Source organism: Dendropsophus ebraccatus, chromosome 4 (genome assembly GCF_027789765.1).
Source record: "Dendropsophus ebraccatus isolate aDenEbr1 chromosome 4, aDenEbr1.pat, whole genome shotgun sequence".
NCBI lineage: Eukaryota > Metazoa > Chordata > Amphibia > Anura > Hylidae > Dendropsophus > Dendropsophus ebraccatus.
The window spans coordinates 95,918,906-95,931,017 of NC_091457.1; the positions used below are offsets into that span (position 1 = coordinate 95,918,906).

General features: G+C 44.1%; 1 protein-coding gene across 3 annotated transcripts in view; it reads left to right on the plus strand.

The window, feature by feature from the left end:
* The first annotated feature begins 2,142 nt into the window (after window positions 1-2,142).
* The window catches only part of LOC138789791 (dual specificity protein phosphatase 22-A-like), a 49,149-nt gene continuing 39,179 nt past the window's right edge, over window positions 2,143-12,112 (plus strand). The window contains exons 1-4 of one of the 3 annotated variants that reach the window (XM_069968603.1): window positions 2,143-2,196; window positions 2,308-2,357; window positions 6,811-6,844; window positions 7,139-7,221. In XM_069968603.1, the coding sequence (XP_069824704.1) occupies window positions 2,337-2,357; window positions 6,811-6,844; window positions 7,139-7,221 (138 nt within the window). In that variant the 5' untranslated portion in view covers window positions 2,143-2,196; window positions 2,308-2,336. Of the gene's footprint in view, window positions 2,197-2,254; window positions 2,358-6,810; window positions 6,845-7,138; window positions 7,222-12,112 lie in introns of those variants that run through there. The other 2 variants (XM_069968602.1, XM_069968604.1) reach the window with 2 other exon arrangements.

Sequence of the window (12,112 nt, forward strand, 5' to 3'; positions counted from 1 at the left end):
ACCACTAACAGAGCGGTAATAGCAATCACTACTCGCTGTGCAGAGGCTGATACACAGCAATTGTGTTGGGCAGAACCTCCCATACTCTGTATAGAAGAGTATACAGTACATGGGGGGGGGGGGGGGGGGCTGTGTTAGACCAGAGCAGGGGATGAGAACCTCCAGGGCTTAGATAGCTCTGCAGTTTTTGGCACTAATGTTGGCAGCAGAGTGTTGCCAGTCAATGGAAGTGTTTATGTAAATAAATAAAAAAAAATATATATATATAATGAGTTTACACATTGTCAATAGGGTGATGGCCATTATATCACAGAATTGGTGCAATACACGCCTCCACATTGAGATTGATACTTGAAAAGTCAAGGAATTATTAAAGTGGTTATCCAGCGCTACAAAAACATGGCCACTTTCCCCCTACTGTTGTCTCCAGTTTGGGTGGGGTTTTGAAACTCAGTTCCATTGAAATAAATGGAGCTTAATTGCAAACTGCACCTGAACCTGGAGACAACAGTAGGGGGAAAAGTGGTCATGTTCTTTTAGCGCTGGATAACCCCAGTGCTACAAAAACATGGCCACTTTGTTCCAGAGACAAAACCATTCTTGTCTCCAGTTCAGGTGTGGTTTGCAATTAAAGGTGTTATCTAGTGCTATAAAAACATGGCCACTTTTCCCCCTACTCTTGTCTGCAATTCAGGTGTGGTTTGCAATTAAACTCCATTTACTTCAATGGAACTGAGTTTCAAACACCACCCAATCTGGAGACAAGAGGTGGAGCAAAAGTGGCCATGTTTTTGTAGCCCGGGATAACCCTTTTAAAGGGGTTATCCAGCGCTACAAAAACATGGCCACTTCCCCCTACTGTTGTCTCCAGTTTGGGTGGGGTTTTAAAACTCAGTTCCATTAAAGTAAATGGAGCTTAATTGCAAACTGCACCTGAACTGGAAACAACAGTAGGGGGAAAAGTGGCAATGTTTTTGTAGTGCTGGATAACCCCTTTAAGTTCCATTCACTTTAATGGGACTGAGTTACGAAACCCCACCCAACCTGGAGACAAGAGTGGTGCTGTCCCTGGAAGAAAGTGGCCATGTTTTTGTAGTGCTGGATAACCCCTTTAAAGGTGTTATCCAGTGCTACAAAAACATGGCCTCTTTTGCTCCACTCTTGTCTCCACATTGGGTGGGGTTTGAAACTCAGTTCCATTGAAGTAAATTAAGCTTAATTGCAAACCGCACCTAAACTGGAGACAAGAGTGGGGCAAAAGTGGCTATGTTTTTTTTTTTTTTTTTTTTTTTTTTTTTTTAGTGCTGGATAACCCCTTTAAGTGTAGTAGCCTGCATGGCCTACATGCAAGCTGTGGCCTTCGGTGTAGCAGAACATTTCTCAGAAATTACCAAGCTTGTGAGCACGTGGCCGAATAGAGTTGGTTTTAGGGTAACTTTACACGTACCGGATCCACAGCGGATTTCACGCTGCAAGTTTTCATTCTGCTGCCAGTATGTGACCTGGCCCCTTTAAACCCCCCCCCCCCCCCCCCCGCAGCGTACATTACCAGCTTCGCGCCGTGGCTGTGTGTGAGGCCCCCGTTGGTTCCCATCAGCCAATCAGTGCACGGCAGCACTGATTGGCTGATGGGAAGCCAGGAGCCTCACACACAGACGCAGGCCCAAGCAGGTAATGTATGCTTCGGGCCGGGGGTTAAAGGGGCTGCGGATATGTAAACCCATAAGACCTTCACATTACCAGGATCTGCAGCGGATTTCGCTGCAAACTCGCAGCGTGAAATCCGCTACGGATCTGGCCCGTGTGAAGCTACCCTAAATATTGTTTCCATTTTTAATCACTTGCATAGTATTAACATTTATAGTGATCCTGTGATTTCTATAATTCCTTCTTGGTGTTGGAATTTCAGCTTTGAAAGTATATAGTTTTCAGAGTATATGCATCTAGTTGTATACTCGCTGGGTGTTTTACTGTAGTTCTAGAGCTGTGATGAGCAGCTTGGGTTCTGCAGCTGTACTCTAAGGGATCTGTTCCTGTCTCCTCACTGGTGAGAGCTGGTTGTAATCTGTCCCCAGTCCCAACCCCCCCTGTCGCTTTACATTGGCTGTGAGGTGCAGAGTAATCTGATGCCTCAGTCCTGGGGATGAGCCCTGTGCTGTTTGTGACAACCATGTTACTCTGCAGCTCTCCCCACCTGTAAGACACTTCTCTCTGATCAGTGATTTCCCCCTGTAGTCCCCGTCTGGTTCTTGTGTGTACATTGCTGCATGTATTCTCTGGTCATCATCCTGTTCTGTTTACTTTCAGATCCTGGGAACCGCTGTCCTCTGAGAGTCATGGGTGGAGGAATGAGCCAGGTAAGAGGAGGGAAGGGGTTACATCACTAGACTTGTAGACTGAACTGCTGTTGTATAAGGCGTTTTCTGTAAATGATGGGGTTGGCTGCTATGTTTGGCATATGTGATAGAAACCTTATTATGTGCAACCAATATATAGTCATTAGAAGATCAATGCTGAAGCTGTGTCTGATGCTTCTGTCCTGAAGATGGCCACCGATGGAGGGACATGTGATCAGACATGTTGATGAGCAACCAACACTGTAAGGCTATGTTCCCACAGTGTATTGGTCAGTATTTTGCAACCAAAACCAGAAGTGGATTAAAAACACAGGCTATGTTCATACACTATAGAAAGTTGTTTTAAAATAGCAGCAATTATTTGCCAGTAAATGACAGCCATCTGCTCAATTTCAACAGTGAGTGGCAGGGGAGTGGATCATGTTTCTGTCGTGCTGACCACAGAAAAGGGCATAGTAGCAATCAAACAATGTTTCTACATGTAGAGAAATGCATATGGCCGAAACCAGGCTTCCATTTCTTCCTCAGTAGCCATATGCTGTTACCAGGATTATTGGCCATATACCTATTGGTTACCGCATAAGGGTCTGGTTTTGGCTGCATGTGGTGACTAAGACTGATCAGATATCAATATGATGTTCAGAAAATCTGGATGCTAATTGGTGAGTGAAAATGGGGCGCCTTCAGGTTTAGTGCCTAGGGCAGCAGCAGCTATTAATACGGCCCTGAATATAACCTGGATGCCGTTCTGGATGCCGGGGTATGGGTGCGTTCACTCGTTCTCTGCATACTGTCCATAGAACCAGGCCCGGACTGGTAATCTGGCAAACCGGGCAAATGCCCGCTGGGCTGGCCGGATTACCAGTCCGTGGGCCGCCCGGGCTGCATGAGGAAAAAAAAATATTAAAAATGTATAGCACCGCTGCGGCCCTCCGCCGCAGCGCTGCTTAATCAGCAGCCGCGGGCCGGGCTGCGGGCTGAGTGTGGTAGGTGAGGGGGCGGGGGGGAGAGTCACCCGATCCCTGTAGCTCCTCTCCGGGCAGTGCGGGTCTTCTCTCTCATCTTCCGGCGCAGGCAGCTTTGGTACAGAGACTCTGCCTGCGCCGGATGTGCCGCACAGCCTCTACCCTTCCTCTGTGTGTGTGTGTCTTTAAGACGCACACACACAGGTGGATGACAGCGGCTGCGGGGCACATCCTGCGCAGGCAGAGTCTCTGTACCAAAGCTGCCTGCGCCGGAAGATGAGAGAGAAGACCCGCGCTGCCCGGAGAGGAGCTACAGCTGCAGGGAGAATGCTGATGGGAGAGAGGAGAGGCTGAGGAGCGTGTGACAGGTGAGTTGGTGGTTTGTTTGTTTTTGTTCTTGTGGGGGCACAGCACGGAGGGCACATATATAACTAATTGGGGCATAGAACGGGCTAGTATAACTAACTGGGAAGAAAAAAAGGGCAAACCTGAGGAAAACACACAAAAAAGGCTGTATACAGTGATAAAACCTTTTTATCACTGTATACAGCCTTTTTTCTGTGTTTTAGCTTGTACCATTACAATAAATTATATATATATATATATTTATTGAATGTGCGGAGCGGTTTTTTTTCCTCAGGCGTGCCCTATTTTGTTCTCAGTTTCTGAGGTAACTTGCACTCCTCAACTGATATCAGAAAATTATATAGATTTGTAATTTACTTGTATTACAAAATCTCAAGTCTTCCCATACTTATTAGCTACTATATGTCCTGCAGGAAGTGTTGTTTTATTTTCAGTCTTACACACTGGTCTCTGCTTCTCTCTGGTTATCTGCCAAAGATTTGAAGCCAAAGCCAGGAATAGATTTGAAAAGTGGAGAAATCTCAGTCTTTCCTTTATGACCTAATCTCTGTTTATAGGTTGTTTCTGGCTTTGGCTTCAAATTTTTGGCAAATAATCTGTCAGATAATCTTTCTGTGTAAATGGACCCTAATATAGTGAACAATTTCAGGTTAACGGTAAACAATCTCGTTTGCAGTGGTTAAAAATTGCTTCATCTAATAGGACCCCAACAGTGTCAGCAGTTTGGAACATGAATTGCAGCTGACAGATTCCCTATGAAAAAGAAATCAGAACCAAAACTTTGCCAAAACTAATGAAATGTTATGTAACTTTCTCATGTGCTTCAAGACAAACATATCAACATGTGTACAAGGGAAAAGTGGAGCAGTTGTCCATAGTGACCAGATTCCACCTCTTCAGGCCTTTGGAAAATTAATGTAGCTATCCTTTCCATTTTCAATAACGCGGCTTTTGTTATCCCTCCCTTGTGTTTCATTCCATTACCATTTTCAGAATTCTGCTTGCTGTCAGTGAATAGGGCTTGCTGCATTGTTCAGTGTAGCAGCACACAGACCATTGTCTACACTGAAAGCTTGACTGGATTTAGTAGATCTGCAATGGAACCCTCGTAGTTTATATTCCAGGGTGTGCCATGCCTGCAATCCATTTCATCAGCCGAGTTACATGTCAGTGCATACGCATGCTCAGCTGATATCAGGCATTGGCTGGCTGCAGCCACACAGGATGGTAAATGTCACTTTTGGATAGGTGAAGCAGCTGTAATCCCTTATTTCTTGTGTATACAGCATACATCCACCAGAGGACAGCAAGTTCCACTACACACAGTACTATAGATACGTGGCATAATGGAACCTCCATATAGCCGTGTATTTGCTGTTGATTGCATAGTGGTGACATATTCCATAGTGTTGTATGCAGACTGTTGTCAATCTCTGCATTTCTGTTCCCAGCAGGCCTGACCACGCAGTTGAGAATCTCCTCCATAAGTAATTTATGTACACAGTGACTCCAGCAGAACTGTTCAGCTCTGCAGATCCTTCCTGTCCAGAATGTGTAGGCTTAAAGGGAATGTACCATCAGGTACATTTTAAATTTTTTATTTTTTTTTTACATTAGCCGATCAGTGCCGGCACTAGGATCCATTAGAATCAATGGAGCCACGTCACAGAGGGGAAGGGATATAGTCACACGGGGGTGGGGGGCCTGCCTCCAGTGCACAGAGCCAGGCCGGTGCATGGCAAAAGAACGGCACTGAGTGCAGGAACCGGGCTACATTTAAAAAAAAGAAAAGGAGTGCGTTACCAAGATCTTTGTGCCGGCACCAATCTGCTAATTTAAAAAAAAACATTTAAAAAAAGCATTTTATGGTACATTCGCTTTAATGTTAGCCCAGGAGCATCATGTCTATAGTGTAAGGTCCCTTCCTCTCCAAGGTCACCTTATCATGGTGGGATGGTACACACTTTTTGATAAAATGATGTTTTAAGAACCTAATTTTTTACAGCAGTATTGCAATTTAACAGTATCTATATATTATGCATACGTTTGCAGTGTGTGGTTTTTTAATGTTTGTAACTATATTTCAGCCATAGCAGCGTGTACCTGCATATTTATTATAATCCCATTGGATGTGCTGGACATTTTTTTCGTATTTCAGAGTCACATTTAGTCTCTTTCCCTTGCATAAAAAGAATTACTAAAAGGTTTAAAAAATAAGAGAACTCCAAAATGATCTCATTAGATGTAAAACGTGTCCCGCAAGTAACAAGCCCTTATGTGGCTCTGTCTACAGAAAAAAATAAAAGAATAAAGAAAATTCCTTAAAGCCCGGGATACATCCCGGAGGAAAGAGTTAACCGGTTTTTCCCTCTTTAACTGGAAAGCGTTGGGTACTGAACTCAATCCTCAGCTGTGGAGTTTTATTAATAGCTTCTCTCTAGAATAAACAAGACATAAAAATAGCCGCAGTAAAGTGATTAGTGTCTGCCCCCGCTGGGATTAAACATAAGCGTGCGCTGTGTGAGGACGCGAGGCATCAGGGTCTGGGTGGTCCAGGTGTTGTGCCCGGCTCCCATAGTGACCAGACAGCTCTACAGCCCATAGATTCCACTGTGAGACTGAGCTGCTGGATGACACTTATTGTTTCCCAGAATGCATGTGTAATATTAATGTAGACAGAAATAACTCTGCACCTTAAATATTTTATATGTACAGAGGACTCATGTATGTAAGTGCTGGTTTACTAAGATAGAGGTGAACATAACAATTTTTTTGGGAAATATTCACAAAAGGTGAACCCGGATATCTGTGTAAGGAGAACATGTCCTGAAAATGTGGCTTTGGCAATGGTACAGAAAGCAGTGCACTTCATTTGACTGCATCATCGTATTATCAGTGGGGTCCATTCACTGGGTTAAGCTGCAGTACCTAGCCCAACTGCACTCTTATGTACCCAGGGTCAAACCTCCACTGATCATACATATCCTAGGGAAAGGCCAATAGAAAACTGAGTAAAAAGCCCTTTCATTTGGAATCCATAGAGTTTGGAAATCCTGGATTATCAGATTATGAATTAAAGGAGTTTGTCTAGTTGCATACAAATCTTTACAATTGTCTTGCAGGTTCTTGATGGGTTATATCTAGGAAATATACGGGGTGAGTATGACCAGACACTGCCAAAGTAAGATATAGAAAAATACTCAAGTCATTGTAACACTATGAACTCCACCCAATCATCGATTTAATCTATAAAAGAGAAGTATCTATATGTTAGATTGTACTGTATACAGTTCTGTCTAATAATAACTCCACCTAAATAGTTGTTGCTCTATCGGAGACATATGACATGAGGTTGGGTTCTCTCTGGTAATGTGGGGCACAATGATAGTAAGATGTCATGATTCCTGCTCTCCTATACAGTATCTAATCTGGTGAGATTTCTTATTGTAGATGCTGAGGACAAGGTGTCTCTGAGCCGACACGGGGTCACACACATTGTGTCTGTCCATAACAATGCTAAGCCTTTACTGCCGGTATGTAATTTTAAAATGATTTTTTTCCTGATGCAGCCAGACTATGCAATATTGTTGTACACTAGCTAAAATCACTCCCATCATTTCTCTTCCAAGGAGCTTACAGTCTAATCACATACTAAATGTATGGCTGCTATCCTCCCTAATCCCAGGAATGCATGTGGTCTACCTATCTCACACACAATTTATCACTTCTATCAGGGTGGTATTACACGGAACAATTATCGCTCGAAAAATCATTAAATTATTCGGAGTTGAACGATAATTGTTTAGTGTAATAGCAGACAACGATTAAACGACCAACGAGAAATAGTTGGTTAATAGAATTTGTACCTATTTTTATCGTTGATCCCTTACAAAACGTTCGCATATAATAAGGTAGGGTAGTTTGCAGTAGCGGCAAACGCAGTAACGACGACAGGGCGAACGCAATAACGATCATAAGTAACGATCATCGTTCAGTGTAATTGGGTGAACGATTTGTTCTATCAATGACCATCCTCTGTTTTCTATCACACAACCAGTTACTTACTTATTTGCATATGTTTTCCCCTAGTCCCAGCATCCTCATTTTATAGACCAACCTTTCATGCAGCACAGTATCAAATGTCCAGATACACAACATCCACAGCCTCCCCCAGGTCCAGTCTATAACTTACCTCTTCACAGAAGCCGATCAGATTAGTCTGGCAGGATCGATCCCTCATAAATCCATGCTGATGCTGCGTCATAAGATTATTTTCATTAAGATACTCCAGTATAACATATCTTACAAACCCCTCAAATACTTTACCTACTATAGATGTTAGATTTACGGGCCTGTTTCCAGGATCACTCTTTGACCCCTTCTTGAATATTGGCACCACATTAGCTATGCGCCAGTCCTGTGGAACAATCCCTGTTGTTATAGAATCTTTAAGTATTAGGAATAAGGGTCTTTCTAACACATTACTTAATTCTTGCAAAACTCTAGGATGGATACCTTCTGGGCCCGGTGACTTATGAATTTTAATGTTTTTAAGGCATCTCCCCACTTCTTTGTGTGTTAGGCAGGTGAGATTTATGGGAGGATTTACGTTATCCCTAGTCATGTCCTCTGTTATTGGATTTTCCTCTTTGAATACAGTAGAGAAGAATGTATTTAGTAGATTGGCCTTTTCCTCTTCCTCCTTTTTCAGTTTTAAGTATTTTGTTATTTATATATAGCTTACATCGCCATCTCCCTGTCATATACACATATAGAGTTTATTGGGGAATTTAGAGCGGTTATCCAGCGCTACAAAAAACATGGCCACGTTCTTCCAGAGACAGCACCACTCTTGTCTCCAGTTAAGGCATGGTTTGCAATTAAGCTCCATTCATTTCAATGAAACTAAGCTGCAAAACCTGCACCCAAACTAGAGGCAAGAGTGGTGCTGTCTCTAGAAGAAGGTGTTCATGTGTTTGACAGGTAAGCAATGTTGTATGCTTCTGCAGCTTGCTATTTTTTTAACCTGATGTCAGAATACCTGTTTAGGGTGCGTTCACACCTACAGGATCTGCAGCAGATCTGCAGCAGATTTGATGCTGTGTTCAGTTATTTAAATGAAATCTGCTGCAGAAAATCAGCTGCAGATCCTGTAGGTGTGAACGCACCATTAAAGCGACTCTGTACCCACAATCTGCCCCCCCCCCAAACCACTTGTACCTTTGGATAGCTGCTTTTAATCCAAGATCTGTCCTGGGGTCCGTTCGGCACGTGATGCAGTTATTGTCCTAAAAAACAACTTTTAAACTTGCAGCTCTGTGTCAAACAGCCGTGGCCTACAATATCTGTACCCTAACTTTGAACCACCCCTCCGTCCCTCCTCCCCACTCTCTTTATCATTAGGAATGCCCCTAGATAATTTTCTCCAGAACATAATGATCCAGCCCATGTGCTGTACTGACACAGGTGATGAATAGTAGAAAATCTGCCTGGAGCATTCCTAATGATGAGGAGGGCGGGGAGGAGAGACAGAGAGGTTGAGCCAGCCTAATGCATACACAATCTAAGCCCCAGCCGCTGGGCACTGGGCTGCAAGTTGTTTTTTAGGACAATAATTGCATCACCTGCTGAAGGGACCCCAGGACTGATCTTGGATTAAAAGCAGCTATCCGAAGGTACATATGGTTTGGGGAGGACAGATTGTGGGTACAGTGTCGCTTTAACTACCAACCAAACAAGTTATAGTAAAGTGTCGGTGTCATTGGATGTATAACAAAGCTCAACTGATAAAAGAGCACAGCGCATTGACTTACAGGGTAGATACTTACAAAAGATGACATTAGTGAATCTGTATTATTTCTCCTGGATGGGAGATTATTTGCTTTTTTGAGGGAACATTGCTATAAGACTCTTCCTGTACCCACTTTGCAGTTTCAGAGTTATGCTTGCAGAGTTTCATCTGGACACTAGAGGGTAGCATCACCCTACCATGTTTCTGCAGAGTTTCCACTGGTCACTTGGAGGTGGGGATTATAACATAGTACAATATTAGCGCAGTTTTTCCTCTGGACAATAGATGGCGGTATTACAGTAAAGCATTTACTGCACCTATCAGCTGGACACTCGAGGGAGACAATCCTCTGCAGGAACAGACTTTGAAAAGCACTTCAGATGGACAAGCGAGGTTGATAATTAAAGTGTACTTATCATTTAAAAATGTGCCTGACATGTTGTAGTAATATCTCAAAAGATTTATTCTGTGGGTATGTGGATGTTCAGACCACCATTGATTGGTACAACGAGAGGGAAAAAGCATGCAGTCGAGCACTGCTCCTATTCTGGCGCATTTCAGACACAACTGACCTATAAAGGTCCTTATACACCTTCAATAAATGACAACTGTCAGTTATGTCGCCTGCCCACCCTCTCCATACACAGGAACGTTCTGCACAGCCAAATGGTCCTCTGTTCCCTATGGGGGTTAAGCTGCAGCGACAGCCAACCTCTATCACCACCAACATCATCTCTCTGTGGTGTTCCTAAGGCAGCCCCATACACCTTATATTGACGGCCAAATCTTTGGCCAATCAAAGTCTTAAGTGTAGTGTATGTGGAATTGTGAGTGTCCTGCAGATTGAGTCTACAGCCTAATCAATGATTTTAGACTACCAATAACTATTTCAATAGAAGAATACTATTAGGGAATCACTATTTATATATCTCAAGTCTCTACTGAGGATAAGCTGAATCTGTGGGTGAACCCAGCAACAAACGTTTGATTTACATGCTGTGCAACCTCTGGATAAAATGAAGTACTACTTAGTTCTCAGTGAAACCAGTGGGCTATCTGTATCATGGGATGATTTGCTGATTTGCTGGGTTATTCATGGAGAATGATGCTGTGTGTGATGCCACTCTCCTATCCCACAGGTACTTTCCTTCATTACCTTTGAATGTATTTAACAGTGGCTGTGATTATCAGAGCTCTCATATCCTTCAGGGCTGGGAGTCTCTCTTTCTTGCATATAGTAACTTTCAGATGGATTTTCAGCCCTCTCGGTGCCTGCCCCCTCCTGTCAGGAGCAGTCCATAATAAATGGGGCCTCCTTTATGCCCCCACCAGTTAGTGTGGAGAAGGGATGTGATTTGCCTCCATTGTGGCTGCTGCTGTTAACAGCTCCAGGACTTATATTTTGGGGGGAGCTGTAGTTGTGATTGAATCATCAATCATAAGATGTGACAGGCAGTGTCCTGTGGTCTTCCCAGGAGCATCCCCTTTGCACTGAGACCCTGCAGCTGTTTCCTTCCCTTCTCTCTCTGGGTAAAGCAGAAAGAGCAGAGACATCTGGAGAGGATACCAAGTGTCATCCTTGCGACCACGACGTTGCGGTCCCTGCCCTCAATCTCTGCTCGATGTGTTACTCAACCAGCCACCCCTTTCCTGTTCCTATTTCTCCCTGCCACACACAGGGGACATGATGTAAGATGTGGAACCAGTGCAGCTCCAGGCAGTTTATTTTTACTTCAGCAGCAATCTCTGGGGGGCTGGGACGAACCGTCTCTTTTTTTTCTCTGTCTCTATTCTGCAAAAATGAAACTCGCGCACCATCAGCTTTAGAATATTCATTGAGTGCATGAGAAAATAACATTCTTTCCAGCAGTTATATTATTGACTATGCAGGACCAGACCAGAGCTCTGTGTTGTCATGAAGCAGGTACCTGTGTGATGATGACATGACCAGGACAGAGCCAGATCTCATGGGACTAGTTACCAAACATTTATTAATGGGAGCTGTGGAAACAGTGTAGCTCATGGGGCTCTGCTGCTAAAGCCACTTCCATTCTTGTCAAAGGGAGTCAAACTATGTATAAAACACACTAAGCCGTTCTTAGCTTTGAGACTACCTTTCTTGGCCACAAACAGACCAGTTGGGGAGGGGGGGGGGGGCAGGCAGGGTCGGCTCCAGGTTTTTGCGGGCCCTCGGGCAACAGAGCCTCAGCAGGCCGCTCGTCCATCCACACACTATGCACAATCACTTGAGACACCACTAACATACACAAACACACATTACTGACACAGTCACTTACTGACACACACATAACTGACTGACTGAAACACACACAAAGTAATTACAGCTAAGTCTTCTTCCTCTTCCTCTCTGCCAGGCTGGTCTCCACACTGTATAATTAGGTTGAGGACCTTCCCATCATGTGATCAGGTCCTTTATCTCTATCTCTCTCTCTCTGCAGGACGCTGGCAGGTCCTGCTCTTTCTCCTGTCTCTTCTGATGTTCAACGCTCACCCTGCACTACAGTGAGTGGGTTGAACATCAGAACTCCGGGCCCCTCTCCCTCTCTGGGCCCCTGGAAGTGCTGGGGCCCCGGCACTTGCCCAGGTAAGCCATGTACTAACGCCAGCCCTGG